Below are 27,941 nucleotides of genomic sequence, written 5' to 3'. Positions count from 1 at the left end.
CGCTCATATCAGCTCATTCCGGTACTTTACAGCCAGCACCGTGCAAACCCCGTAGGGGAGTTACGCTCACAAGAGCCCTTACAACCCCCTCAGCCCTCGCCAACCGTTTGCCAGCACCGGTTGAGGGGATAAGTTCTCTTCTCTTTCTGCGTTTTTTCCCTTGCCTCCGTCGGCGAGATTTTCCACTCGAGTTGGTCCGAAGCGGTGCGTGTACTGTAATGAACAAGAGGGGCTGTAAAGCTCTGAAAAAATGTGGAGAGTTTATTTGCCGAGCATGATGAATACGAGTGTGTGAGTATTGACGGGAGCGCGCCACTGTGAGAGACGTTAGAAAAGGTAGGCCTACACAACCTTGGGAGTTTTTTGTTGTTATGATTCAGATGCATTGGTGGAACGACGCGGGCTGGATGGGTTAGTTCGGTAGTTGTTTTTTGAGTATCTGAGAGCTATAGAGTTTGGGTTGGTTTTGTGTATACGTGTGTGTTCGGTGACTCGAGGAGTACTTTTTTGTTTGCCTCTTGTCTTCAAGGGTTTACCGAGCATAAAGAGAGAGGTGACAGGGAAGGATTTGGCTTGGTCCCCACCGGCAGTGCCTTGAGAGTATGAGCAGCGGAGCGGACCATCTTCCGGACCGGCGAGTTATGGAGAACGGCGGCAAGACACCACGGGTCGGTAGCTACATGGAGACCCCGCACGAACTCCGGGAGACCGACCCCAAAGCCGGTATCGCCAACACATTGAAACACTCGTACCACGACTCCACGAAATGGAGGCGGCCCCAGTGCAACCTGACGGCCTACCTCACTCTGTTCCTGACCCTGTTCGTCTGCCTGGTCGGGGGCATCTCCGTGCTCCGTATGAGAGAACTGGAGAAGAGGTTAGCATGGCAGGAGAAGGAAATAGAGGATCTTGACGACAGAGTGAAGCAGCTCTCCCGTTTGGATGATACTTACCTACCAGAAATAGAGGTAGGCCTAAGCTGTTTCTCTTATATCTGTTAACGAAGTACAGGTTTTATTTTGTTTCAATTGGAACAGAAATTGGAAACAACTTACATTGCCTTAAGCGTTTTGCTAAGCTTTAGAGACAGCCCCATTTATTAAAATGTCACAGTTAACTAACTTATACTTGTCTTAACTCAACTAAGAGCAACGTGAAACCTCAAAACCGAGAAACGCGGGTGCAAGATATTTTGATCGTGATGAGCGCTTGAATCTAACTTGACAGCCGATTATCGACACATATCGACAAATATTGACATATATCGACACGTGTCGACAAATGTCGGTCACAGCATTTGAAGGCAACGAAGAATGACCAAATCTGCTGACTAAAGTCAATGAGGTTGTGATTGTCAAGAAAATTGTAATTAAATTTTATGTTAAAGCTTATAACTATTAAGAAAAGGATTGATCGACTTACGATACTTCACGTTTTCATCTCATTTTTAAAAAAAATCCTGGCTTATAATGAGCTCATTTAATGTTTTTAAACTATCTTGCTTTTCCTTCAGTAATGTCTATATCGAAGGCAAATTTTATTTTCCACTCCAGTAAGTAATAAGCATTCAAACTCGCACAGGTTGTGTTTTCGAAATACCAATAACATGTTTACGATGTGGAAAATGATTAATTCAATTTTAATTGACACTTGAAATTCGGCACTTGAAATGTGACATTTAAAAGGCCTCCACTTGTATTTTCAATTGACATTTTGCGCGGGCGAAAAAATGCTAACATTGCTTAAAAAACAGCACTTTTGCTCTATGAATATTGGATCTAAATATAGCTCTTTTCAACATCACCCGGGTTTGGCTGATCGGTGGTATCAATCATCTTTAAACGCCAATTTTCAGGTTATTTATTTGCCAACTTGTTTCCCCATGTAGGCCTTTATTCAATGGGATGTTGACCGTGTATGGGCACATTCACATAATGCGAAAATAATCAGGTTTTATACGTTTCATTTCTTGTTTTGCTGTTAAAAATCACGTTTTAAACTTCGTTGATCTAAATGAAGAAAAAAAAAACAATTCCAATTTGGAAATGATTCAAGTACATTTATTCCCTAAGTACGGTATTTCTCCGATATTATCTGGCCTGTTGTAAACAAGTAAACAAAAAAATACATGAATTGTCGCAAAAGAATAGCAAAGGTCGGTACAAATTGAGTATGCTGTATGCACTACACAATTATATGTGCATTGTGTCATCAGCTTGAAAAAAAATGCACACGGTTTGATATTTCCAGGTGGAGAAACGTAAGAAAACTGTTTGATTCCCAAGTCACATGTTGACTAACAAAACGGATCTTCTTGTTTTTTTTAAGACGAGGCATCTTCGTACCCAGCGGCTTAAAACCGTTAATGCGATTATATGCATAGCCGCTGACCAAAGTGTATCTACCGTGATTTGCCCCTCTTCAAGATGTGATTATACAGGAACGTGGATAAAATGTTTGAGTAAGCGAACGATTAAAGCTCGAGACTTGATCGATGATTTTCCCCGGAGATTTTACCGTGTGGACACAGCCAATGGATGGGGGAAAATAGCCGGCACAACGGGGAATGGAAAGTAGCATTATACCCTCAACACGCTGCGGGTCTCGTGCCGATTTTTTTTTATGGGTCACGGCAAATTACTTCCAGCATGCAGGAATTGAGGCGATATGTTTTAATTGAATTATTGGATGTCTGGAAAACTCCAGTTATTAATTTCATTTACTTTTTTTAACGTGGGAGTTTCAATTGCCTCTGCTAGAAATTTTGCTAAAACACATACTCGACAGAATATAATTTATGATCAACCAACCAAAAACAATATCAGAAGTCGCCGGATGAATATTTTGAGTAATAGGCTTTTTATGTACAAACCTTCAACGCAGGAAATTAAAGCTGAGTAAATGTATAGATATGAAAAGCTGTTTCTACTACACATCAAAACTAAGCAGTGACAAAATGGCCTTGAGACACATCATGTCGAATCCCGTTACATTTATATATTTTTTTTCATTGAAGTAGATAAAAAAGAAACACTACTAAATTGCTAGTTGTAGGGCCTAAATGCATATTTTATAATCTGATCGTTAGTAGAAAATAGCAGATTGGTGTACAGGGGCCGGTAATTTGATTTATTGATGAATGTTTTATATAAAAACAATCAACAAGTTATGTAAATCAGAACAAGATCCATTCTAAATCTCAACGTTCGATTTCCATAACAAAACTTGGAGCACCAGTTAGAACAGGCGTTCGTAGCCTCTCGCCTTAATAATAATATAAGAATAATGATAATTTCGCATGTTTTTGTGATTAATAATCCTACCACATTCTATACTGCAAGTGTCTTAAAACAAAACAAATACCCGTGAACAAAATTACAGCAAAATACCAAAAAAAAAGGTAAATCTGTGGATGACATGTAATGTTTGGAATTAGGATGTTTGTAGACATAATTCAAGACACACAAATTCTACCCAAGATGCGCCCGTGGGCCTAATTCTACGCGCCGGTGCTCGGCAGACAGCACGCTAATTCAGTCTGATTTATTCATAATGAGTTTCATATTACCAAATGGCTCTTGAAACGCGGGTTGACAGTAGCCCATCCATTATTGAAAGCGACGTCGGCAACTAATAAGTGCCAATAACGGTGAGGCCATTATGGCACAAATTGCCATGGAAACCGGAGGCCATTTTTTTTTTTACATTTTTTATTAATCTTATCGAAACTGATATACGTGGGTACATGATGTATTAACAACAATGTTGTACACGCGTTAGTGTGTACCTCGGCTTCTGTGTAGTAAAATGTATATTTGTAAATGTTACCGTGGTTTCGCTGTATTACCAATGGAACCCTGACCTTTGATTGAATTATGAGGTTTTTTGGTACAATACTATACATTCATTGTATGACATCAATTTTAATCAGAAGATGACCTTACAAGCCATCTGCGGTAGCTGCATAATGCTGTGGCGTGAATCACTCGCTATACATTCAGTTGCAAAAATGTGGGTCTAATTTCCGGAGTGAACATTACCGCGCTTTTTGTGTATCGCATCGATTCATCTCCCTTTTCTGCACATTTTGTGTAAAGGTACATTAGTTTTCATGATGCGAAAGAATCTAGGAGAGTCATATTTAAACATCTGAGTCATGTTTGTCCTGTAATGTAACACACGCAATAGTTTCCACATCTTTCTAGTTTTTCGCTCAGTCGACATGACCCTCAAAACTGTCGAGATATATTTGGTAGACCTACACACACGGACGGATAACACGTCCAATCCCTCCACACGCCATATCAAGTTTCACGTCTGGATATATACACCTCGTTTTTAATTTTGAAAATCGATGCGGCTTATACACACAGCGGGTCTATACTTTGGGGGAAAAAAATCGGGGTGATGATAAACAGAAAATGAACGGAGTAATCACAGAGGGATGACAGAATCGGAGGTAAACACCGGTGAAGTTGGAGAGGCCAAGTGAGGGTCGATCTCGGTTTGAGAAAAAAAATCGAAAGAAGATACGATGTTTCATAAAATATTTTCGCCGGTAAAATTTAATATCGCAGAGGGATTCATATGGGAGCGCGCGCGTCCTAACCCCTTCACAAGACCGTCCATTTTCTTAACATTTCGTTCACATTTTGGATGTAAAATTGGAAATCGGAATTGGAAAAGTGATTATTACAGACGTATGGGAAATGTGCAGTTGAGTTGACGGGATTAAAGTTCGATGGATTTCAGATGAAGCGATCAATCATTGTGAAGGGGTGGTCGTTGAAAGAATTGGAGATTTGAGGGAATGAATTGATGCAGGCCTATAGGCCTAAACGTAGTTAGGATTCCGTGTAGTAAAATGTACATGAATTCCTTCCGAACAGCTTTCTCGTCATCTTCATTATATATATCTTCAATTTACCCCATCAGACTGCATATTACAGGTATATAAATTTGACATTTGCAAGCCTCAGTATATCACTGAGTTGCGATTTATAGGCATACATTATTAAATAATAATGTTGGCAAATATAACGCCATTATTATCGCTCAAAAAATGCTACATCTTTAGAAGGTCGAGTCTATAAAGCATTTTCTCAAAGCCATTACATCTCCCTGGGGAAGTATACAGCTCGATATACTGCCGTTTCCAACGCAAACGGCTACCTTCAATCACAATGACAGTCTCGATCTGCTGTTGCATTTGCGTACAATTTACAATGGAGAGAAACAGGTATACAAAATGTACATGTATGGGCTTTTCCATGGAAGGACAAACATACCGCGACCATACTGGCTGGACTCAAACTTCGCTGGTATACCCAGCTCGCTATCCAAGAGTGCAGCCTGACCTCAATTTATCTCTGATTGGATAGATATTATGGGTGACCCGAGGTCAACACTGCACGACGCATGCGCACGAAACTTGCGTACTTCGATGATGTCACCAAGCTACCCAGAATTCGTTGCGTCATATTCCCAACTTTTTTTTTTGCACAGAGAAATTTGCGGCAACCATTATGCTTGTAGGTATAAACTCGAACCCATGATCTTTAAAGAAATCTTTCAACCAATGAAATTGTGGAATATGGTTTAAAGTTGAATGGACGAGTGAAGTACGTTGTATAAGTTCTTGTATCCCTGGCGCAGTAGGAGTGGACTCAGCACCAAGAGGGACTTGAAGCGAGTCTAGTCCTCTCCAGCTTGTCATCATGGTATCACCTGACAGATGAAGTAGTTTGGATTAAACTTGATGCATATCTCCATCAACATCAAGAGGGCTTCGAATATGCTGCCGTGACCTCTGCATAAAAAACACTCGTTATGGCAGGACATTTACACGCCATCCACGCGAGTTCGCGTGCTTTTTGCGGCCATATGGCGCGCACTCGTATATTCTCTGATTTCGGTGAATATTTTTGGACTATCCACCCTCAAAGTATGTTATAGTTGTAAGTGTTTGTAGTATGGTCATTACTACAACAAGACTATGTCACGACTGAATGGTCTTTACAGTTACACTGTTTTCCTATGAAGTGCTGATTTACAGAAAAAAACATTATTTTTGTCATGGAACGGAACCAGGTACCATCAATTTGCATAGTGGTGATTCTATATTATGACACCAATGCATGTTTTCCTTTCTGGGTTCGAGTGTCATATTAAATTAACTCAGCATAGCCTATTCCAATTAAGCTTATTTTTATTTCTTATTGCATGGTTATCTAGAAAAACATAATTTCACATTAATTGATATTTGATTGGTTGTCTCGATCCTGCATATGGTTCTTGTATATAGTCCGTAGCAGTGCCTATAAGCGTACTGCAATTCCAAAAAGGCACGCCACGAAAATAGTCCTGGACGATCTATGATTCACGCCACTTATAACGAGCACGTCTATAGTTCCCTCGTCACCGGTCAAATAATAATAATATTTTGACAAGTCGGTGTTCTAAGTAGCATCATATTTGGTAAATAGACTCCGGGCCAACCCCTGCGGTATACTTATGAGTAGTTTCCCTAATTTTGCGGTTTGTGACCAAAAAAAAAACGTAAAGAAAGAAAAACACCAGCGATCTACATTTTGACAGCTATTCTTTTGACAGCTTGCACTATATTTTGGTAAATATACCACGGGGGTATAGTTGTGAGTGAAATATTACATAAAGGCATGGCTACAACTATAGAACCATTACAAAACAACACGACGGGAGAATTATATTTTTACAACCTAAGTTCTCGTACCGCGCATCATTTTTTGGTAAACACACTGCAGGGCAGTTTTGGTAAGGGATAGAAAAGCTGGGTAACTGTAGCTGAAAAAAGAGGTTGGAGAAATGTAGTATTGTCATCCAACCAACTTTGGAGAAAACTTTGAACTTTCAGCTAGGCTTCCCGAGGCGTTGTTTTTATTACAGGTGGCTAGCCAATGGCCACAATTAACACGTGATTAAGGCTGTAATCGTCTGGTCTGAAACCGAACAAAACCGGCTTGCAACTGTTCAATGTCCTCACTCTTTTTGCATAACCCTTTTAAAGCTGCGATCAAACAGCCGTAGGCCTTTTGACTTTGTCAAAAAAAGAGAGAGTTTTCTCCGGTCGCGAGTTGTGCGAGCGAGAAACGCGCCGAATGCTTCGGGACGCAAATCGGGGAGGGTATTTTCGTTGCCCGCTGGTGACTGCAATCTCGGCTCTTATTGTGGCTTGAGATTAGCCAGGGAGTTTCTCCCGGGAAAGCCACGAGCCAAGACTTTTTGTTTGCAAATTTTCTTCCAAGGGATTATTGTGCAGCCGGTTTTATCCGTCTGGGAAATCAACCAAAGCTGAGTCTTACTCTTGATGAATTTTAAGCAAAGCGCTGGCATTAACTCGGAGGTTATGTACCCCTGGTGGGGCGGTTGAATGACTCGACCTGGCTGAACTACATTTAATTACATGTACGGGGGCCATAGCATACACCTTGAAAAAAAACTGTCGTCGAGATAACTTGAACGCAGTCAACTTTGCCCAGACATTCAGGGTCACTCTGGTGTAATTGAAAATCAGTCAGAATAATAATTACCTTTCCTGTCAGTGTTTTTGACATGGATGGAGTCTGCAAAAGCGTATAAGCGATGGTTTCCGTAGGTTTGAGTCAGTTCTTAAGAACTATACAGAAATCGGGATTATACATTCACTTCGTCATGGTAAGAGTATAATACTTTTAATTACTTAGGCATGCGCATACCTTGCAATAACAAATGTATTCCCCATACTCTTCTCATATTATCTTATGGTGCATTCGTATGCATGATACATATTTTAATAACCACAAAAATATGCACAGTGCTTAAAGTATTATGCACACAAATCATTAAGATAAATATGAATCGACACACTGTATAAAAACCTGAATTTCGATAAGACAATGGTCAGCCTCAGATCGTTATATCCTTGCAAAATATCTTGCTCAAACTAAAGCAATATTGTCTTCTGAAAGACGTTCCATGCAGTAATTTCATGCAAGAACAACAAATCCGAAATCGAAACACGGACGTAATAAAATTGTAATAATTTTGCAGCAAGTTAAAACACTTGCTGAATCACACGGGCTACTTCCCTTCAGGGTCACGCCTGTGCAATCTGATTAAAGCTCCCGCCTTAACCGGGAGGAAGATAAAATATCTCGCCCGGCTGCGTCCATTAATTTGATGAATATTTTAGTTACAAGGATACACGTGCCAACACTGACCGGACGGCAAAAGTAAACGGTGGATCACAAGGGATTTGCATTAAAGGTGATCTGTCGTCGGTAAAGAGAAGGCATAATTAAAGTAACGGGCATGTATCATTCTGCCGTTGTATAGAAGCTACAATCTTGGCCAAATCTTGCTGGGCCTGGCCCCCGGCCCCCGTTCAATGTTGTCTCTCATTGCGCGGTGTGTGCTCCATCAGCTGGAGAGAACAACATTGACCGGGGGAGCGGGGCAGTGGGTGACCGTGGCAGGCCCAGGAAGTGTCCCAACCGTTTTGGCCGGGATTGTGTTTGTATGTTGGCTGTCAGTGATATCTAAGTGTAAACGACTCTACATAGATGATGTCCTTGTCCATTGACCGAGACTTCAGAAGACAGTCAATTGAATTGGGTCCTTATACCCCACAAAATGTTACGCGACTATAACTAGTAATTTGGCCGGCTTCACGGGCCCCTAGTTACACCTGGGCAGGTGTTTTCCAACGTCTTGGCCCGTGTCAGTGGCGGATCAGCGCAGCGGGCAGGGAGAGCTATTTAGGCGGTCTAACCCGGCCCTGTGCCGCCGATATATATGTAAAAAAAATAGTAAAATCATGCAGAAACAAGTAGCGCGTGTCTGCTATATAACCCCTTGACAGATACCCCCCCCCCCCCTTGAGCCGACGTACGTAACGTTGGTCAACATAATCGTATTCCTCCATTTTTGTGAAAAATCTTCCCCAAATGTGTTAAATTGTACTCAAATTGTGGGTAATTCATTTTCAGTGGACAAAACCCCATACATTTCATAAGATTTTTACACTAATCATTTTAAAGGTGTTTTCATTCAATTTCGGTGGTACGGTTATAGTTGTCTTGGTTTTTGTTTAATGTGGCAATTTCATGCATGCATAATTATATCTGTATATATTGGATAGAGAGGGGTGAATTTTGGAAGTTACAACTTCAAAATGGAATAATAACTGAATTATTTTGTTTCTCTTTCAATAGGCAATGCCTTCCCGGCATCTGTTAGCATTCGACGGTGCCGATTGTGACTGTCCTCCAGGTAAGTTACTCATAAAATACGAACATCGCGAGTAATTATGAGCTCACATTGAATAACATATTAACCTACATTTGTTTTTCTCCCACCCAGGGCCCAAGGGTGACCCGGGCCGCGCGGGGAGAGAGGAAGATCCGGACGCGACGGACGACCAGGTATGACATCATCATTACGTCATCTATACCACACCTGTGGAGTTACAATCGTCAATATGTAGAAAACCTAAAGGGACTATAAATACTGGTTCTTCCCCCCCCCCCAAAGGGGAGGCTTTTGTAACTAAGAAAAATGTCGAATTAGGCTGGGACCGGGCCCATTTTAACCCTTTCGCAAATTTAAATTTTTCAGGTATCGTTTCAAATTAATCGCCGGTTACAAGTCTGTTGAACCGACATGTAACCGGCGCTGTGTAGGTTGAACAGGCATGTTTGAAATTAAGCAAGGGGATATTGTGATTTTTTGAAAGGTAATATTTTGTGAAACATCTGTTGAAGAAACGGTACCCGGTATTTATTACCAAAATCAAGTGAGTAACAATTAGCTTTGTTACCGTGAAAGGTAAAGACGGTCACCGGGGTCTACAGGGGATTCCCGGGCTGGACGGCAGGACGGGCACGTCGGGACAGAAAGGTGAACGCGGTGACATCGGTCTGCCCGGAGAACAAGGTGAGTCTGAAGACGGTCCGGCATCGCTGACCGAAACGTCGACAGTCATCACACCAAATTGTCCAATGCGAAGTACTGGACCCAGTGATAATGATTTCCGTGGTTCAAGGCTCACTCCAGTGCATACATTTTCATTAGAATGACTGCAGAATTATAAGTCACGGCATGATTCACTGCAAGATTGAACTGTTCCATAAATTCAAGTGGAGTTAATGTAACACTCCAGTTTTTCAGGGACTTTTTTAAAAAGAACCCTTTGTGTAATTAGGATTTATCTCGAAATTCACAACAAAACTGGACAGGCACGATCGAGGTATCGACGTTTTTACAGTTTTTGTAGATTTTTTTCGCGAATTTTAAATTGAATTCAGTTTGCCTCACAGTGTGCTCAACTTATCCTTACAGAAATCCATGTATACTTACATTACATTTTGTGTGTGATATTATTGTAATTTATTTTCAAGGTCCCCAAGGAAGTCGAGGTCTGAAGGGAGATCAAGGGGAGCCCGGGGTGGCAGGCCCGCCCGGCCCGAGGGGACCGACAGGTAACTATGTCTTACTTCGGTGTCGAAGAAACAGTATGGCATCATTTGGGATTTCCGAAATCACGGTCTCGCTTTAACCACATCTCTTGCACAAGAATAATCACTTAAGTATATGACTCTGAAAAACCAAACCAGATAGATGTGATCTATCAGTTTGGCTCCTGAGATTCCCATCAACCGAAGCCAGAGACGATGCCGAGAGTGGTAACAAGCATTTTGATGGACATTTTGGGGGAAAAAAGGGTGATAACACCCAAAAAGCTGCTATACCGCTGCAATGCTATCACATATTTTCCAACTCTGGAGGTGTATACCTTGCCAAAATCGCTATGACGATTATTCCCCTCATTTGATACCGGTGGCCAACATTTTGGACCGAGGCTGATGGCCTAATTGTATTTACGATGAGTGTAGAACTAATTCTACAGCGCCGATATACTACTTGGCTTTGTGGTGTGCCTGTCCATCTACATGTAATACATAAAAAAAAACACGCAGATTCAAATCCTTTTAAAACCGAAGGATATAAATAGACATAACTGCTTTTTATGACGGCAATTCAAAGCAAAGTCCAAACTCATCAAAATGGTTGCAGGTTGACGTACAACGATCACCTACCCCTTATCATAATGTAGCCCCACTCACACAGACTCACCCCACTGTTCTTATTCCTCCCCAAGCTACCGAATCCCACCGTCCGTTTGTGCTACTTCCTCGAATCCACCTAATTGTCCTCACGTTCCCGGCTTCATTTACAAGTTCTCTCGTGCGCGTGAATGTGACTTCCTGTCTGTCGTTACCATGACGACGCATCTCCCTCCCGTAATTCAAACGAAGCCCCGGATTCTTTGTGAAATAGATCTGGCACATGTAACTGGAGGCTAAGCACCCACATACATTTGCAAGCACAAAGTGTGGGCTAACGTGTACAGTGTCGTGCACGGTGTTACTTTGTAAATGTCACTGCTGTTTCATCAAGATAATGCGCAGGTGGAATGTGAGAAATCAGTTGCATTGTAGTAGACAAGTTTGAGTGATTTAAAGGCATCGACCCACTTTTTTTCTCTCAATAATGCCGAAGCACATTGATAAGGTATGGAGGGTTATGGATATGATTGAGTAAAATCAAGGGGCGTGGCTTGAAAATATTTATGTGGGGCTTGATTATTGTGGGTTAAAGAACACAAGAGAAATCAGGAAGATTTTGAGCTTCGATCTACATGCCGTGAACGCGAGGATTCACAATCTGATGACGGTGAAATAGTGGAAAGAATGGTTTTGGTCAATCCTGGAAAAATGCATAAAGTCTTCATGAATCGTACTATTCAACGAATCAATTACGTGAAAAGAAAATCAAACCAACTTGTATTAATTGATAATTGTTTCGAAAACGAATTCTGTATCTTTGTAGGTACGGTAGAAGGCTTGGACTCCGTTCAGGTAAGACACCTAATGAGATTTGTGCAAAAACCATGAAGTGAGATTCGTTTTAAATTGATTCCTGTTTGCCTACAGGAAAGAGTCGTCAGTTGTCAGAATTTTAATTTCCGGTTCTATCAGAATACCCTGAATGTTTTTCTCTCAGAAATGATGCGTGCCTATAACTCTAATGGTATGTTTCATGAACACGACTTCATGTACTTCGACGAGATAATTTTTTTTTACCGGTATACTTGGAAAAACTTGATCATTTTATCACATGACTGGAACCTTGAATTGACAATATAGTTATTTTAGCCTTCCGAGTTGGCAACTTTACGGAACTGGAAATGTTGAATGCTATTTTAACATCTCCGATGTGGTTTTCAGATCAATCGTCATGTGGTGTTCGCTAGGGCCATCCACCTGCAAGGTATACCGTCTGATCAGGTGTCAGGGGTGCGCCGGCTTGGTAAGTACTTCATCAATTATCAGAGGTAGGTCTATGGTGTGTGTGTATGGGGCGTGGCAACATACCCTATAGGGCTAGTGGGTTGTCATCTTCCCCTTTACACAGACTCAATATCTGCCACTGACTTACATATACAGTCTGTGAACGGCAAGTGCGTTGCTGTCCTTACGACCTTTGAACTTGGTCAATATACATTCCCACATGCGCACGATATCGGCACTCCATGCATTCCGCGAGTTCACATACTTACCCCAGTCCGAATTCTGGGAAGGTTGCATCGTCAAGCCGAAAAGTAAGCTCCAAATTCCAAAGCTCTTGAGGGTCTCGTCTGCATATCATGATGACAGGTCTCCAGTCTACCTTTCTCTGTCGTCTAATTATAGGGCATATATACATGGTCTGTTGGCCTTTTTGTAAAATTCATGTCACATGTGCGCTAAACACGCTCTCCGCAGATAGGTAAAAATAATGAATAAACCAAGGGTCAAGTTCAGAACAACTTACATTTTAGCCAAGTCGCATCACTTCACTGTAATTTAAGCACCCACAGCAACGCCCCCGCCCCCCCCCCCCGGGTGGGGGGGGGGGTAGGAAAGGAAAGCACTAATGTACAAGTTCAGGTTTTATTTTCAACCCTGGGTACATCAATACTTTCTCGCCTCAAAAAAGGGACTGATTGCTTTTGACACCGTCCCAATGGCACGAGCAGGGTGAAAGCACACCTGCGATCGGGAGAAATGGTGCCTATCTGCCCCGGCGAGTGCTCGCTGTCTGTAATGACGACCGGCTCCCTTTGGAAGAAACCGGACCGTTATGGTTTGGCTCTTTCCAGGGCCAATTAATAAATATTCTCTAGGTGCCCTGTAAGTGGATGCCTAAGTGGAAGCCCATGTTATATTGTCTGGAATATTTTTGGCTGTTTTGACACATCCCATCAGTTCAGTATTACGGGTATAAGGATGATGCCTACCACTAAAAGTCCTACCAGTATAAAGGTCAAGCCATATAGAATGTTAATTAAATCACCGAAGTGCTTTTTAATTTGTAATACATGGTGCTCCGGTACTCGGGTACAAAAGCATTATTAACCTTGCCCACCAAACTCATAATTACATTTTACAGGGAATCTCAATTTGCTCAATACTTGAACCACAGCCGTCATTTCGGGCCACACACTTTGACCCGTTTGCTCCTGGATGGGGAAAAGTAGTCAGGGCCGGCAATGTGTCTTGCCCAAGGACACAATGAGCCTCAGAATTACTGGCTGGAATCGAACCCGTAACTTACAACTCACAAGACCTTGGGTCTGCATATCATGTCACCAGGCCCACGACTGCTCACAAATGCCATAAAAAAAACTTGCCGCCATTTTTTCCCTTTTGAAAAAGGTTTCCAAGGCCTACTACGTGATTGGACGATCTCGACTAATTCCGGCGGTTTTGCTTTGGAGTCTGACGGCAACGTGACGGTGACCGAGAGAGGGCAGTACTTCATCTACAGCAGTGTAAGTTTGACGTAGTTATAATTTTAATCGCATCGGTAAATCAAGGAGTTTCTCTTCCTGCTGCGGCTTGTCTCTGCAGCCGCTGCATTATTTATTTGGAGGTAGTGAGGTACATTGTACATACCAACTTTCAAGTACATTAAGCCACTACATGTATATACAGATTTGGCTTCATATTCATATCTTCCTCTTTTTCCTCTCAACAACAGGTCCTTTTCTACGACAGCAGTGCTTTCTACGGAGCCCACACCAACATCAACGGCAAGACGTTCTTGAAGTGTATCGGCGCACGGGCCTCCTCCGCGGCCAAGTTTGGGCCGTGCAGCGCTAGCGGGGTGGCCATGCTCAGCGAGGGGGACAAAGTGGGCATCGCCTCGGTATACCCGATGAAGGAAGTGGAGATGAGACCGGAGTCTACGTACTTTGGAATCATCAAACTCAACTAAAGTGACTGAAAATATGTCTGTAGGCTTACTGAAATGAAAAGCCCTGACCACAGTCCCAAGTTGTAAACGCCACGTTAACGAACACGATGGGGTCCATAAAAAAGTGTTCGTAATAGTGGTCGTTCGTTATATTGATTGAGCACTGAATTTTAACGAATTTAATATTTCGGGCGCCAGTGGTGTTCGTTATAGCCAAATGTCCGTTATATATAGCGGTTCGTTATAGCGGTGTTTCAGTGTATTTCTATTACATGGAGCTGTATAATGCTACTGAGCTCCCCTCCCCCCCCCCCCCCGGGAAAAAAACGAGCAGAAAATACTGCTTAGCAGATACTGCATTGAATAAAATACTGTGGGTAAAATATTACTTGGTGGAGACACTGTATAGATCAGAAAATGCTGCTGAGCTAAACAGAGATATCTTTCTCAAGGAAAACATACTACATGTATTATGTATACACAGAAAACTGTCTTTCGAATTTTCGTAGCAATTTTAAAGTCTTAAGCATCCATGCAGCATTGTGTATCACAATCTATCTTGGAATCTATTATTGCGAGGCAAGGGCGGATCCAGAACACAATCTTTTTTGGGGAGGGGGCCAAAAAAAAAATTGTCTCCCAAAAAGTGGGTCAAAAAATTACGGCGTGGGGTTCGGGGCCCGCTTAAGGGCCCCGAAATTTTGTTGGATTCTCGATGCTCTGTGGTGCGATCTGAGGCAATTTCTGACCACTTTAGCCAATGTTTTTTGAGGAAAAGATGGTGGTGTACTCATTGCCTGCCTTTATTGCGACGTCACATAAAAACAAAAAAACAATTGTTTTCGGGGTTTTTTTGGGGGGGGGGGGGCATGGCCCCCTTTGGCCCCCCCTGGATCCGCCCTTGTTGCGAGGTGGGATATTAATGTGCTCATCAAACTGAACTTGGGTACTGCCAAGTGCTGACCCACAAAGAGTGGGTTCCTTCACTACAAGTATGAATACTTACAAGACATTCTTTTTAAGAGAGAAACCACAATCTGGCCATTGTCACGGAAACTACGGGACTCTTTTAACAGAAATTTAGAAAGCGCTTTGGAAAACATTTGAAATCTTTGGGAGTAAAATTTGTAGATAAAAATCTAGCTTTTTGACAAAATCAAAGATTTAGTTGTTGGACGGATATTCAGGGCACTCCAAAACTCGGTTTGAAAATCTTACCTGATTTTATTATAATTTTGAACATCATGTAGTCTTTCTTCAATGTACAGTAGTTTTTATATAAATTGTAAGTTAACAAAATGTACAAAAAGTGGTTTGCAACAGTAGTACCCGGATATTGATAGATTTAAAAAAAAAAAACAATTGTATTACTTTTCATTTCATGACTGTACATGATTATTTTTTTTATATTATCTAATAGCAATAATGAATACATCAAAACTTTCTTCCAATCAAAAATTAGTTTACAAACTGATACCTTATGTACAAAAATTTAACAATAATTATTTTGTATCATTAGCTACAATTGCAATTGTATATTTTTGGTTCATTCAGTAGGGTCCTTAAAGTTTAGAGTCTGTCGCCCTCTAGTGGTAAAAGTCAATCTGTTTGTGTTATGAATGCAAAACCAAGCTCTACAACACCTGATAAAGATCCAATGCGTAAACCAGCCAACCACTGCTGGATACCAATGAACATTGTTTGACTTGTCTACTGCCCTCTATAACTTGTGATCATCTATAGTACAGCGATGACTTCTAATGCTATGCATACATATTTACTTGTAATTATGTAGAACCAAAAAAAAAATTCATTGTTGATTTCTGCATATCTTGCTTGTTAAAAATAAAAGCCACAAAAACAGAATGGAACACATTCCTAAAAAAAAAAAGGTTCCATTTATAGAAATTTAATTTGCATACAATTATATCTAAACTTTTAAAAACTTTTGTATAAAAAAACACCATATTTGGAATGTACATGTAGTACAGGCAACAACAATTAAACAACAAACTGATTGAATTTCATGAAAGCAGCATGTCCATGTAACTTTACAACAAAATTCTGGCACCTTTTTCGATATGCAATGTAAATTTACAGGAAAGACATAAAAATTGTCTGACACTTTATTAGAATACCTCTGTATTCATATGTGTCCATTTCTTGGAGTTTTAACTCATGTTCTGATAAGTTTGTAAACAGGAACCACCAGTGACTGTAATAACAATACTAGGCACAGACGGTACGTGGTAAACCTTCAAAAGATGATTAAATACAAAATGGAAAAAGTACTGTGACACTTTCAAAAACATGCATTTGAGGTACGAACTGAAACGTTAGAAAGGAAGTCTGTAATATGGTTTTCCCATAAATATGATGTCTTTTACAGTGAAAACGTAACATACAATTTAAGGATGAGACGTTTACACGTTTCAACGTTTAAACGAAATAATATTCTAAATCCATTACACACATTTTCAAAAATGTTTTAGCCGCGCAACCCGTAACCTGATCTTAGTTCAGTTATAAAGATACATACAACAAATAATTAAGCTATTTAATTGCAAAACGTTAGAAGCACCGAAGTAGTTGATTACACATACTTAAGTTTTTACTGTTTCAAGTACTGTCAATCATGTCAATCACGCCAGTCTGCAGATATAGTGGGGCAGGTGTCAGCCTTTGTGAAATGGCTAAACGTTTAAACGGTTTGTAAAATATTTGCTAAACGTTTACAAAATTATACGCAAAGTCACACCCTTAAAATACTTTCAAACTGAACACTACATTCCTTGCTCTATGCATATACAATCCCGATTCTTAAATTGGAATAATAAATTTGTAGCACTTGAAAGCCTTTGGTTTTTCCAGGTGCAAAACACTTTATGATTATATAACATTAATTTAGAAACTATAAACTTCTTTCCCCTGACAAATCTTTTAAAATAATCAATTCTTTCTAATGATTTCTTAAAAAAAAAAAATTCTTAATACAGGTTGACCTTTGCCCTTTGCTTATATCATACATACCAATTTAGTGACCTGTTGACTGCCCGCATCCAAGTCCTACAGATGGGTTCGTATTTCTTAATGGCTTCCTCAGGTTCAAAGATGGCTTGAGTTGCTCGGAGGGGGATCAGTTCCTCTTTACTCTTCCACACTCCTTTTGAATCAAGATGGTAAAACAAACAATGCATTTGGGAGTTTCTCAAAACTTGGACAATTCCTGTTGTAGATTGGTGATGACTTTTGATAGAACTAATAATGATAATTATACATGTACATGTAGTCTTAAAAATCATAAGGCATAGTGGAGGTGTCGCGTGGCTATTTTGAGCAGGGAAGGTGAAGGGGATTGGGGTGGAGATGGGGGTGAGGGCGACGGAGCTGGGGTGAAGTGGTGTGGAAAGGGTCGAGGGGAGGAATGTGAGGGGAAGGCCGCTGTGGGTTGGGGTGAGGGATTGGGTTGGGGTGAAGGGTGATGGGTGGGGGAGGGGTAGGGCGGGGTGGGTTGGGTGATGGGTGGGTGTAAGGGGTTGGTTAATGGGGGTGAGAGGTGGAGATGAGGGGTAAGGGGTGGGTCAGGGGGTTGGGTGGGGGAAGGGGCGAGGAGTGAGAGTTGAGTTGAGGGTCTGGGTTGGGTAAGGGATTGGGTGTGGGGGTGAGGGATTGGGTGTGGGGGTGAGGGGTTGGGGGTCAGGGGTGGAGATGAAGGGGTGGATTGGGTGAGGGGGTTGATTGGTTGAGTTGAGGGTCTGGGAGGTGGTCAGGGAGGGGTTGGGAAGGGTGGCTTGTTTGGGGTGATAGTACGGCTAATCCTACCTGCCCCTAGTCCAGCCAAGAATGCTGCTCCCAGACATGACATGTCCAGGTTGCACGGCCGGTCAATCTTCTGTACGAGCAAATTGGACACTAACTGGACGATGAAATCATTGTTGCTCACACCACCATCAAACCTGCAGATGTCATAAAATATAAACAAACAATAGATTTACATTTCATCCACTACTTTACATTTACCTTTGAAATTACTTGCAACAAATCAAAAACAAAAACGTGTTTTCTTAAACTACCTCAAGCCTGGTCGAACTTTTGTCCCGCTTCTTTTCGTGGCAGTGTTATACAGCTGAACAAGTCTGAAAAAAAAAATTATGGACAACAAATCTCAGAACGTGATATTTTTGGAGAACCTCAGTGTCACTTTAAACTTGAAATTCTGAAAAAAAATGATATCTCCCCAGTCCCTTTCCCAATCCTTCAAAATCTTCAAAACCTTCTGGTTGATTTTAAAGATACGTGAGGATTTTTTAGTTTAAAGGAAAACTTGCTAAAGTTGTAGTTCAAATACCTGAATGCGATGGACTCTAGAGAAGCTCTGGTGATGTGGGCTGGCGTTGTCGAGGGCCTTAGACCAATCAGAGAGCAGCAGGCATGGTAATCATTGATGGGCGCCTGTCAAAAAAAACCGAACCAATCAAAATGCATGTATGGTCAAACAGTGGAACATCTGATCACACATAAAGCCTATCAATACAACTTTAATCTGAATAAAATACTCCTGGAATCTATTAGTTGTAACTCAAGTTTTTGTGAAATTGTAAAGTAATTTACTCGCTGTGAAGGATTCTCAAAGGCAAGCCAATAATCAGGAAGAGAAAAGCAGGATTCAACGAATCAACCAAAATAATAATAATGAAAAAGATTTTTTACCTGCAAACCATAGAAGGCAGGCACAAAGCAAACCCCACCCGCGTCCTCCACAGAGTTTGCGACTTCAACTGACTTGGCCGGGGTTTCATACAAACCTAAAATGAATACAAATCAAATAAAAAAGGACAAGGTAAAGTCTGGGACATGTTGATCAAAAGTCCAGTCACAAGTAACAGGGGATGAACAGTAACAAAGGAATCTCATTTGTAAAAAGTTTTAATTTAATTGCTTTTGACTTGATTGCGACTGGATGACAAACGACCAAATTGTGGTAGACTAGCGAGGGGAGTGTGGCCTAGTGGTTAGGGTTCGTGACTCATGATCCGAGGGTCAGGGGTTCAAATCCAGCTGCTGGTCATATGTTGAGCAAGCCACGTCATCTCCACTTGCCTTTTCATCACCCAGAAGCAAAATGGGTACCGGCGTTAGCTGGGGAGTAACCTGTGATGGACTGGCATCCCATCCAGGAGGGAATAGACACATTCTTAGTCGTTTTATTCCAAGGAAACCGGAGATAAATGCCGGCCGCCTGATGGGACATTTTGGCTCTCGACTTTACTTAGCGAGGATTATTGATGAATTCGAAAACAACACTGGCTACAGGGTCGTTAGAGAACCAAACCTTACTCGAAAAAGCTCTTAAACATTTTTTAACGATGCTATTTACTCAATATACTCACCCATTTGTAAGCCCCACTCGATCACCGTGCCCGCATCAGTATCTTGGCACTCCAACTGGTAAACGATTTCATCCCCAATTTTCCAACCAATAGTAGGATAGACACCTTGAAAGGACAATATTGAGAAATTCAAACATTACGGTACAAAGTACTGAGGAAGTTGTCGTATTTGTCTTAATTGGTTGAAAACTGATATTTTGCTCATGGTGCCAGACTTACCATTTACAGGAAGACATATTTTACTTCCGGTGTTCATCACAAGGAATGTTCCTGTTCCCATGGTAACCTTCACTTCCCCTTCTCTGAAGCAACACTGTCCGAACGATGAACCCTGCTGATCACCAACCTGTGAAAATATTTGTTGGTCCAACAAATAATTATAATGATAAAGAAACTTAGAACATTCTGCTGAAACACAATATTTATTTTTTTTTGTAAAGAGAGCAAAAACAAAGTTCATACCACAGCTCTGATGGGAATAGACGCACCAAAGACTTCAGGATCACATTCTCCAAAATCGCCACTGAAAAGAAAGCCAAAAAACATCAAATTTCAGTTAAAAAGATAAAAGGCAGACAAATGCTTACACTATGTACATGTATATCCAGAAGTTTTCATTCATAGTCAGAAAATTGTTTGTTTAGTAGTAGATCACTTTTTTGTGGGAGTGTTTTGTTAAATTTCTACAAACACGTTGATAAATTCAGTCATTATACCATTTAGGATTGGTCTGGTGCTGATCAAAGCAGTGCCACAGCACATGACAACTGCAGGTGGCCTCAGGGAACAAGACCAATATGGCGGGCACCAAATATACACCATAAATCTCACCTTGTGTCTTTGATTTCTGGCATCATACTTAAGGGAATTCCCAGGTAGCGCATATGGATGGTGTTCCAACTTTTCTGGTAAACGAGAAAAAACAATACACAACATTATGTTTCATTGGTAAAAATGGTGCCTCGGAAAAAAAGCCTGGCTTCATTTCCAGGGAAAAAAGTTGGCTATTGACCAAAACAAATTGAAATCGGATGAGCAGTGTTTAAACTGATAAGCTTGCAGAAAGTATTCTTACATTGTACAAATCATACAAGCTTGTTGAAGCGATGTTGGAGAGATCTGTGGCATGAACTTTCCCTGCACAAAAATAAATTTAAAAAAACCCAACAAATTACGAAAATTACACCAAGTTTGTCAAAAGGATATTTGAATTGTAACAAAGAAGTACTGGTAGAAACTTGTAAAAAAATAAATCATAACAAAAATGAGTTTTTTTCCTAGCACTGTTCAAGTGAAATGACTTGTCGCCAAAACTAAATTTTTCAGTCACTTTTTTTCCAATAGGCTCTCATTAAAAATGACTTTTCTGGAATTAGCTTTGTTTTATATCATCAGGTCTTAATAATTATTGTTTCCTATTTGAGTAATTAATATTTTTACTGCGGGATTTGCAAAATTGTGTAAATGAATCGTGATGTAAGATCTCACCTTTGGTAAGTTTCCAAACAAGCCAAGTTTCAATTGTGCCAAACAAGACCTTATTTTCTAGGGCATCTTCTTTCACCTGGAGGATATAAAAAAAAGAAATACTTTTGACTGAATATTCCTATATTCAAAACTCACTGATCAAGTTCTATATTTGCCAGCTGCGACAGCGTACTGCGCCGGTCAAAAGTTGTTGCCCAGTTAAAACTGTGTGCTGCGTCCATATTATGGGCCAGTGGGGCATTTCACAGTGGGCCTAAGCATGTTATAACTGTCCAGGTCTTTAACCTGCTAAAAGGATGGGAACATTAACCGTCTAAGACAAAAAAAGTTACCGGCGACAAAAACAAAGTGCCACCTAACAATAAAGCGCTGCAACTTTACGATTGAAAAAAAAAACCAGTCGTGTGTGTACGTACATGCATACTTATGTTTTTTCGAACGGGCAAAAAGCTATTCAAATATTCGGTTGATGCTTGAATATTTGAAGATTTGAATATTTGAATATTTGAATATATGAATATTTGAATATTTGAATATTCGGGACAGCCCTAGTACAAGTAGCAAAATGCTGATCAACTTACTCCAGGAATGTTTAGCAGGACCCAGTACAGTTTTATAGAGGCCTGTGAAATGAAAGAAAAAGAAATTAATCAAACAACATTGGCCTTTCCAAAAATTTAAAACAAAAGTTACATCCCAATCATGGTTGGCATCAAATTTTCTAAACCCACCATTTACAACATCAACTGAATTTTAACTTTTTAAGATCATTTTAAAGTTCAACAAAGAAGTGGATTTGAACCTCAACCTCCGGATTGCTGTTCCAGTGCTCTACCAACTGAGCAATCCAGCCCTGTATTGGTGGTTCCCCATTTTTGTCAAAGACTGTGTTCAAGGTGCGCTAGTCAGAAGCCACTTTCACTTGTTAGGTACCGTATGGCTAGCCGATGTATCCACTTGAAATGGCATCCGACAAGTATATCGGCTCTACAGTATTGTGTGTACAGTTTTAAATCTACTTCAATAAGCCGCTACTCAAAGGCTAAAGCTGTTTAATGCGGAATATTTTAGTGTTTATGTATTCACATCATGAATTGTAACTTACATAGAGCGACATGAATTGAAAGATGCTGCCAGCCTCAAACCGTTGCATGCGGGAGAAGATATGCACCAACTTGGATCCTTTTCTCAGGCACTGCGGAGTGATGAAATGAAAACAGGAACAGGTATCAGTTCAAGGAAACGTTTCCTTCTAATAATTATTTACAAAGTCCCCCATCAGAATGTGGTCCTCGATTAACTGAACAAACAAACACAAGACTAATTTCAGTTCAGGACAGTCTGTTTCCTCAGCGAATCAGTCAGTCAAACAGTCAGTCAGTGGCTCAGTCAGTCAGATCACAATTGGTTGCCCCTTCTGGTTCAGCCATGAAACCCAACGGAAAGTCACGATTCTCGACTGCCACTATCTAACTGAAAACAACAGAGGGAGCTCTCCTTGTCAGTAGGATCACAACTCACCCAGAAAGAGGCAGACTGGTTGATAGTTTTTGCAAGTTTTTCAGCCCGTGTATCATTCCAACAGATGAAGTTGTGGTATGGTTCCCCCGTTTCCCTATAATAAAAAAAAAAGTGATCAGCGATAATGCCTTAAGATTTCACAATAAGCCAATAAAATTTGCTGTTTGAATATTTCCTAAAAATCAAAATGGTCGGAATGAGGTACACTCATAAAGTCATGTATGTGTTTGGGGGGGGGGGGGTGGAGTTGAACTCTTTGCATGGAGAAGGTCCATCAGCTTCAAAGATTGCACCTGCTGGAGCTCATGGCACATTGTTTTTGTTTGATCTAAGTAAGGCAATTAATTATGCAAGCAAGAAATTACTATGGATCTTAATTCACCTGTTCCATGTTATGAAAGTGGCCCTGAGTGTCGATATCCCCATGGCAACGACCTGCTCTGGTTCCAGTTTAGCTTCTGTACATAAAAAAAAGAACATCATTTCCCAATTAGTCCCTGTACATGGCAAAGTACATGACAAAAGTACATGCAGTCACTTATACAGATTCCTAGATTCCCCCCCCCCCCTCTTTTATTTTTACGTGTAATGGCATCCTTCACGGCAGTAGTGAACTTCTCCCAGAGGACGTCCGGCAAAATCTCCACCATTCCTTGGCTAGGACGATGAACACTGGTCTGCATCAAGAAGAGCAAAACAAAAACATCTGCTTCAAAACGTGTCTTACACACTGTAGTGCTTATATAGCGCTTTATACCAAAGGTCTCATAGCGCTTCACAATTATTACCCCTGTTCATAAGGCCATGAGACCAGTTTCTGCAGCAGCTCAAGATCAGCGCAATCTGGTCTCTACCTTCACAGGTACCCATTTATACTCCTGGGTGGAGAGAGGCAATTGTAGTAAAGTGTCTTGCCCAAGAACACAAGCTCCATGTTCCCTGTCTGGGTTCGAACCCACGTACCGGGGCAAGTGAGCCGAACACCATAACCATTGGACCACAGCGCTCCGCAAGCCGTCTTGAAGCTGCTAATCAGAATATATTTCCCAACCACAAGCGTACCTGTTTAATTAGCAATATTAAGCTGAGATCAGTTACGATTAAGTAAAAATTTACAAGGGATTCGCTTTTTTTGCTTGTAACCAATTGTGGCTGATCGAATGACCGTTTTTGGCTCCTTGAATTTCTGTGCTTTGCAGCTAAGTGAAATTGGCGCGTGCTGTCATAAAATGCAAGAAAGATCCTTATGGTAATATTTACTCATCCCTTCAATAGGAGACAAAACTGTCAGCAAGATGTAATTATTTTTAAGTAAGCAGGAGGTTTTCGGTTCAAGTCCCACCCGTGAATTTGTTCTCGCAATTTCTCGGAGAGCTGTCGGTGCTCAATATGTATGAAGTTATGTTGGTTCAGGGGAAGAACAAAAGTACAAATTTACAGGTACACAAGTGACTAAATTAAACCAGAAAACTTTGTTGACTCGTTAGAGACCCGAGGGGCGCAGTGCAACAAACCTTCTGTACGCCGATCCCTTTGATCTCGGCCTTTTCATTATAGATGTGGCATCGGAGGGTGGTCGTGCCGATATCGATGGCAGCGATGTATGCTTCCTGAGTTGCCATGGCGATGGACAGCCATCAAAGGTTACCTCTGTCGGTGTCAGGTTCAGTTTTCTTGCTGTGGAAGATTTATACAAAACATACAGGATTTAGACAAGAAACACAATACAATGTATATATAATTAGGGGACCTAGCAGTTTTTGATGTGACAAAAATTACAACCAATTATCAATGGTTATAATTCTTTTTACATTACCTGAAACCACAAAAAAAGTTTTTGAAATGTGAATGGACATGTAGGACACGCCCGCTGAATCTGGTTCTTAAGTGACTTCATCATTCTATAGGGTCATAACTCATATATACATGATATATACATGATATGTGCGCGCACGCACCACTGATTACAAACGCCCATTGGATAAACACTCGAACAAGTTGCGTTAACTTCCGGTTTCATTGGTCCATGCACCGTGTGCTACGCTATGCAGAATGAGCAAAAGGCATACCTGTGATGAATCACTGAACAACAGCACCACATCATGAATGGCGGGCTCTACAAAGTCATCTACCACTGTCTACGGGGACAATCGCGTGACGAAATATTTAAATGATTACAAAAGCACTTTCAGCTAGCTAGCGATGAATCGATTCACGATCACGCGTGTGTTTATGCGAAGCGCGCCACCAATTGCCAGAACGAGGCAAAACGCGGGAAGTTCGATTTATCGTGAAGGAATGGTACCCAGACGTTGCCTTGCTGCTAATTACGCGTACATGGAGTGGTGCCAGTTCATCACAAGGTAAGCACGAGCGAGTTACAAAACAGCGTATTTTCGTGTAAATTGCTTCGAAAATGGGGAAAAGGAAAGCCACAAGGGTATCACCAGGGCATGTTGAGGTACAGTGTGATGTCTGGCTGACTGCTAAACCTGTAAGTTCGTAAATATTTCCATCCAACACTTGTATTAATCGCTGTAGATTCACGCTATTACAGTAACACTAACAGTAGCACACTGCTGACTGCAGTACACTGTCACTGACTGTCGACTGCGCTCTGATCGTACGCGGTTTGATGAAACGGGTACGTACGTGTGGGAAACTGTCTGGGACCAGTAGGAGGGTAAAAACTCATAGAGGAAATTTAGAATGTTGCATCCTGACGCAATTTTTTTTCATCGTATATCATCTCAGTGAGATCAGTCATTTGCAAAAATGTTGTAAAGACATGAATCTGGGACTGAAAAACATTTCCAATTCTGTTAACGTTAGAAGCAATATTTAGAAAATGCTCTTGCACGTGCTTGTAAAGTACATGTTGACTCTCGATATACTGTGTACATAACCGCCATTAATGGCGTCTGGATACTACATTCTTTCCCCATTCAATAATGATATTGGAAAGATTCCCGCATCTGGCCATCACTAATTTTCCCTTCAGTGACCTATCAGCCATCAGAAAGTGATAATATGTCCTAAAAAGTCAAATTTAACAGGGAACATGTTGAAGTATTTACTGGAAAAAACCCACTTGTTCAGACCAGTCTCATAGGGTTTGTGCACAGGGTGCAAAGTGATGCCAGAAATGGGAATCTTTCCGGAATATTACTTTTTCGAAACGTTGTTTAGTTTCTTTTTTCCGTCTTTTTCCATGTAGCCCAAGAAACAGAAAGTTTTGAGCAGGGATCCCCTACATTTCCACAACGGCCAGATGCGTGACGAACCAACATTAATAATGGTTCCGATGGCAACAAAACAAACCACCCTTAATGACTTCTTTGGAAAGCGCAGAGATTTGAAGACTGATCAGAAATGTCTTCACTCTGTGCGAGCCCAGCCTAAACAAGCATGTCACGACAACGACAACAGGCCTGAACTTCATCACACAGGTAATCAGATGAAAAAAAAATTAAGCCAACAGTATCCGTGCCCCCCCCCCCCCCCCAGGAAATAAATAAATTACAAACTACATTAGTAATTCAGCATTCTTGCTGCATTCTTTAAATTGGAATAAAAGAAAGCGACTTTTTATTATTTTAATTTACTAAATACCTATTATGTTGAAATTGAATTGATACTGAGTCATGCAAGCTTATTATTGTTGTCCGGTTTTTTTTTTTAGAGCACCACAGAATTTTACATCAGATTCAGTCGACCCATGAGAATATTATGCCAGATGCCCGAATTGTTGAGTCTCCAATTAAACAAATAAAAGCTCAATCTGTGAGTCGGATTTTCCGCAAAGATTTGGCATCGCACCATTGGGACGAGAATGCAGTAAATAGCTGCTATGGCAACCAGAAACCCACAAATCCTCGTCTTTCAAACACAAAACATCAGAACAGATGTCAAGTACAAGAAAGTAAGGAAAATGTCCGGCATGGAAGCCTACGAAATGAGGAACAGAATCATCAGGCAGACTCTGTTGATGATTATGATGAAGATGATGTCATTTCTGTGGATGCAGTTAGCATGAGGAGAAGTAGTGGCAAGTCCAAGGACAAGGATGCCTTTCTCAAGCAGAGAACAAGACTCAGAAATGTTCAAACACATGGAAGTGGTTCTCATCTACCTTATGTTGGCTTGCTAAAGTCCACAAAAGCCTCGTCTGATGAGAGCTCGGTTAACCCTCCAGTTAACGACCACCCGGCGTGCAGGATAACCTTTGTACCTCTCGAGGAAGCGGAAAGTTCTCTTTTGTCTCAAGAAACAGAGCTGGAATCCTCCACAGTTGATCAGTCGGCGTGTAGCTACCGCTCCATGATGCCACTTGGAGACTCAGACACCCAGCCTGGTTTAAACATCAACATGTTGCGGTACGTCGATCCCGATCTCTTGGACACAGCACCCATGCCCGAATCGCAAACAGAGAGAACTGATAGCGGCGATGAACAGCTGATAAGCACCCATTCACTTGCTGAATCTGATGTCAACCTGAGCATTGGATATCTAAAGGTAGCAGACCCTGTACTGTTGGAGGTAAACACGGCAGATATGTCAACAGAGGAAGAAGGGGTGTTATCAGAAGGGAATTGGGCTGTGGACGACCCAGCCCTGATGGCGGATCAGAGTCCGCTTGATTCGCTGGAGTTCATTATCGGGACGCAGGGTTGTTTGGTTCTTAAAAGACCACCAGCAGCGGATGATATGGATGATTGTGACGTGGACGATTCACAAATGTTTTGATTGGTGAAACTATCAGGTTATTTGTTGATTTTTGTCTACAAACTGGTCATAAAGGAATCTCACCTGTAAACTGTGGAAGAGTGCAGATTTATTTAACTTTTAAGCACTGTGTGTCTCCATGGGTGTATTTTGCTTGATGCCAGAAAGAAGAACTTTTTCTCACGAAGAGTGGATAGAAGTTATTTTTTGATTAAAAAAAGTTGAATTCCCGAGCCCAGATATTACCGAATCCTCGGTATTTTTTGTGTAATTTATTTTTTTTATAAATTGCATTAACTGTTCATTACATGCGGATTCAACTTAACTATTTAATGCATAAGCAGATCGAACGCATGGGTCATTAAAAATTGTCCAAGAAGCTGCATATTAATCATGACCTCGATGCATACAATCTGTAATAAAGAAAAGAAAGACAATCATGCTACAAATCGTGTCGTAATTGCATTTTGTCTGAAGTATCAAATTCTTTTCAGCTTTGTG

At 41.0% G+C, this 27,941-nt stretch overlaps 2 protein-coding genes and 1 pseudogene across 6 annotated transcripts; 2 read left to right on the top strand and 1 right to left on the bottom strand.

Moving 5' to 3' along the window:
- The first annotated feature begins 394 nt into the window (after positions 1-394).
- Positions 395-14,629, top strand: LOC119723476 (annotated as a pseudogene).
- Positions 14,630-15,516: 887 nt separating this feature from the next.
- On the bottom strand, positions 15,517-26,934 carry LOC119723472 (putative glycerol kinase 5). 4 transcript variants are annotated; one of them, XM_038194143.1, is made up of 18 exons: positions 24,785-24,910; positions 24,230-24,392; positions 23,299-23,392; positions 23,098-23,173; positions 22,716-22,809; positions 22,300-22,389; positions 21,776-21,817; positions 21,195-21,270; positions 20,782-20,843; positions 20,538-20,611; positions 20,169-20,229; positions 19,926-20,052; positions 19,707-19,811; positions 19,027-19,121; positions 18,665-18,768; positions 18,390-18,452; positions 18,139-18,272; positions 15,517-17,479 (listed from the first exon to the last, which is right to left on the bottom strand). In XM_038194143.1, the coding sequence occupies exons 2-18, from the start codon at positions 24,335-24,337 to the stop codon at positions 17,337-17,339; spliced, it is 1,548 nt and encodes a 515-aa protein (XP_038050071.1). In that variant the 5' UTR covers positions 24,338-24,392; positions 24,785-24,910; the 3' UTR covers positions 15,517-17,336. The 4 variants fall into 4 exon arrangements, with proteins under 4 accessions (XP_038050071.1, XP_038050070.1, XP_038050072.1 ...); XM_038194142.1 differs by lacking the exon at positions 24,785-24,910 and adding an exon at positions 26,848-26,934 and having other exon boundaries at positions 17,337-17,479; XM_038194144.1 differs by lacking the exon at positions 24,785-24,910 and adding an exon at positions 24,674-24,742 and having other exon boundaries at positions 17,337-17,479.
- LOC119723474 lies at positions 24,990-27,888 on the top strand. Of its 2 annotated transcripts, none has more exons than XM_038194147.1 (3): positions 24,990-25,078; positions 25,933-26,164; positions 26,398-27,888. In XM_038194147.1, exons 2-3 carry the CDS (start codon positions 25,987-25,989, stop codon positions 27,459-27,461), a joined length of 1,242 nt encoding a protein of 413 aa, XP_038050075.1. In that variant the 5' UTR covers positions 24,990-25,078; positions 25,933-25,986; the 3' UTR covers positions 27,462-27,888. The 2 variants fall into 2 exon arrangements, with proteins under 2 accessions (XP_038050075.1, XP_038050074.1); XM_038194146.1 differs by having other exon boundaries at positions 25,056-25,209; positions 26,398-27,877.
- Positions 27,889-27,941: the final 53 nt, after the last annotated feature.

Source organism: Patiria miniata, unplaced genomic scaffold, assembly GCF_015706575.1.
Source record: "Patiria miniata isolate m_02_andy unplaced genomic scaffold, ASM1570657v1 HiC_scaffold_17, whole genome shotgun sequence".
In the NCBI taxonomy this organism is placed as follows: domain Eukaryota; kingdom Metazoa; phylum Echinodermata; class Asteroidea; order Valvatida; family Asterinidae; genus Patiria; species Patiria miniata.
The sequence above is the reverse complement of the archived record's forward strand: the minus strand, read 5'-3'. Positions and strand labels throughout refer to the sequence as shown.

Coding starts and splice junctions, on each gene's coding strand:
- LOC119723472 (XM_038194142.1), bottom strand. CDS start 24,337: ATGGCAACTCAGGAAGCATACATCGCTGCCATCGATATCGGCACGACC. Junction 23,174..23,298: donor CGTGAAGGATGCCATTACAC/GTAAAAATAAAA, acceptor TTTTATGTACAG/AAGCTAAACTGGAACCAGAG. Junction 21,818..22,299: donor TTCAATTCATGTCGCTCTAT/GTAAGTTACAAT, acceptor TTCATTTCACAG/GCCTCTATAAAACTGTACTG.
- LOC119723474 (XM_038194146.1), top strand. CDS start 25,132: ATGGGGAAAAGGAAAGCCACAAGGGTATCACCAGGGCATGTTGAGGTA. Junction 25,210..25,932: donor TCTGGCTGACTGCTAAACCT/GTAAGTTCGTAA, acceptor TTTTCCATGTAG/CCCAAGAAACAGAAAGTTTT. Junction 26,165..26,397: donor GCCTGAACTTCATCACACAG/GTAATCAGATGA, acceptor TTTTTTTTTTAG/AGCACCACAGAATTTTACAT.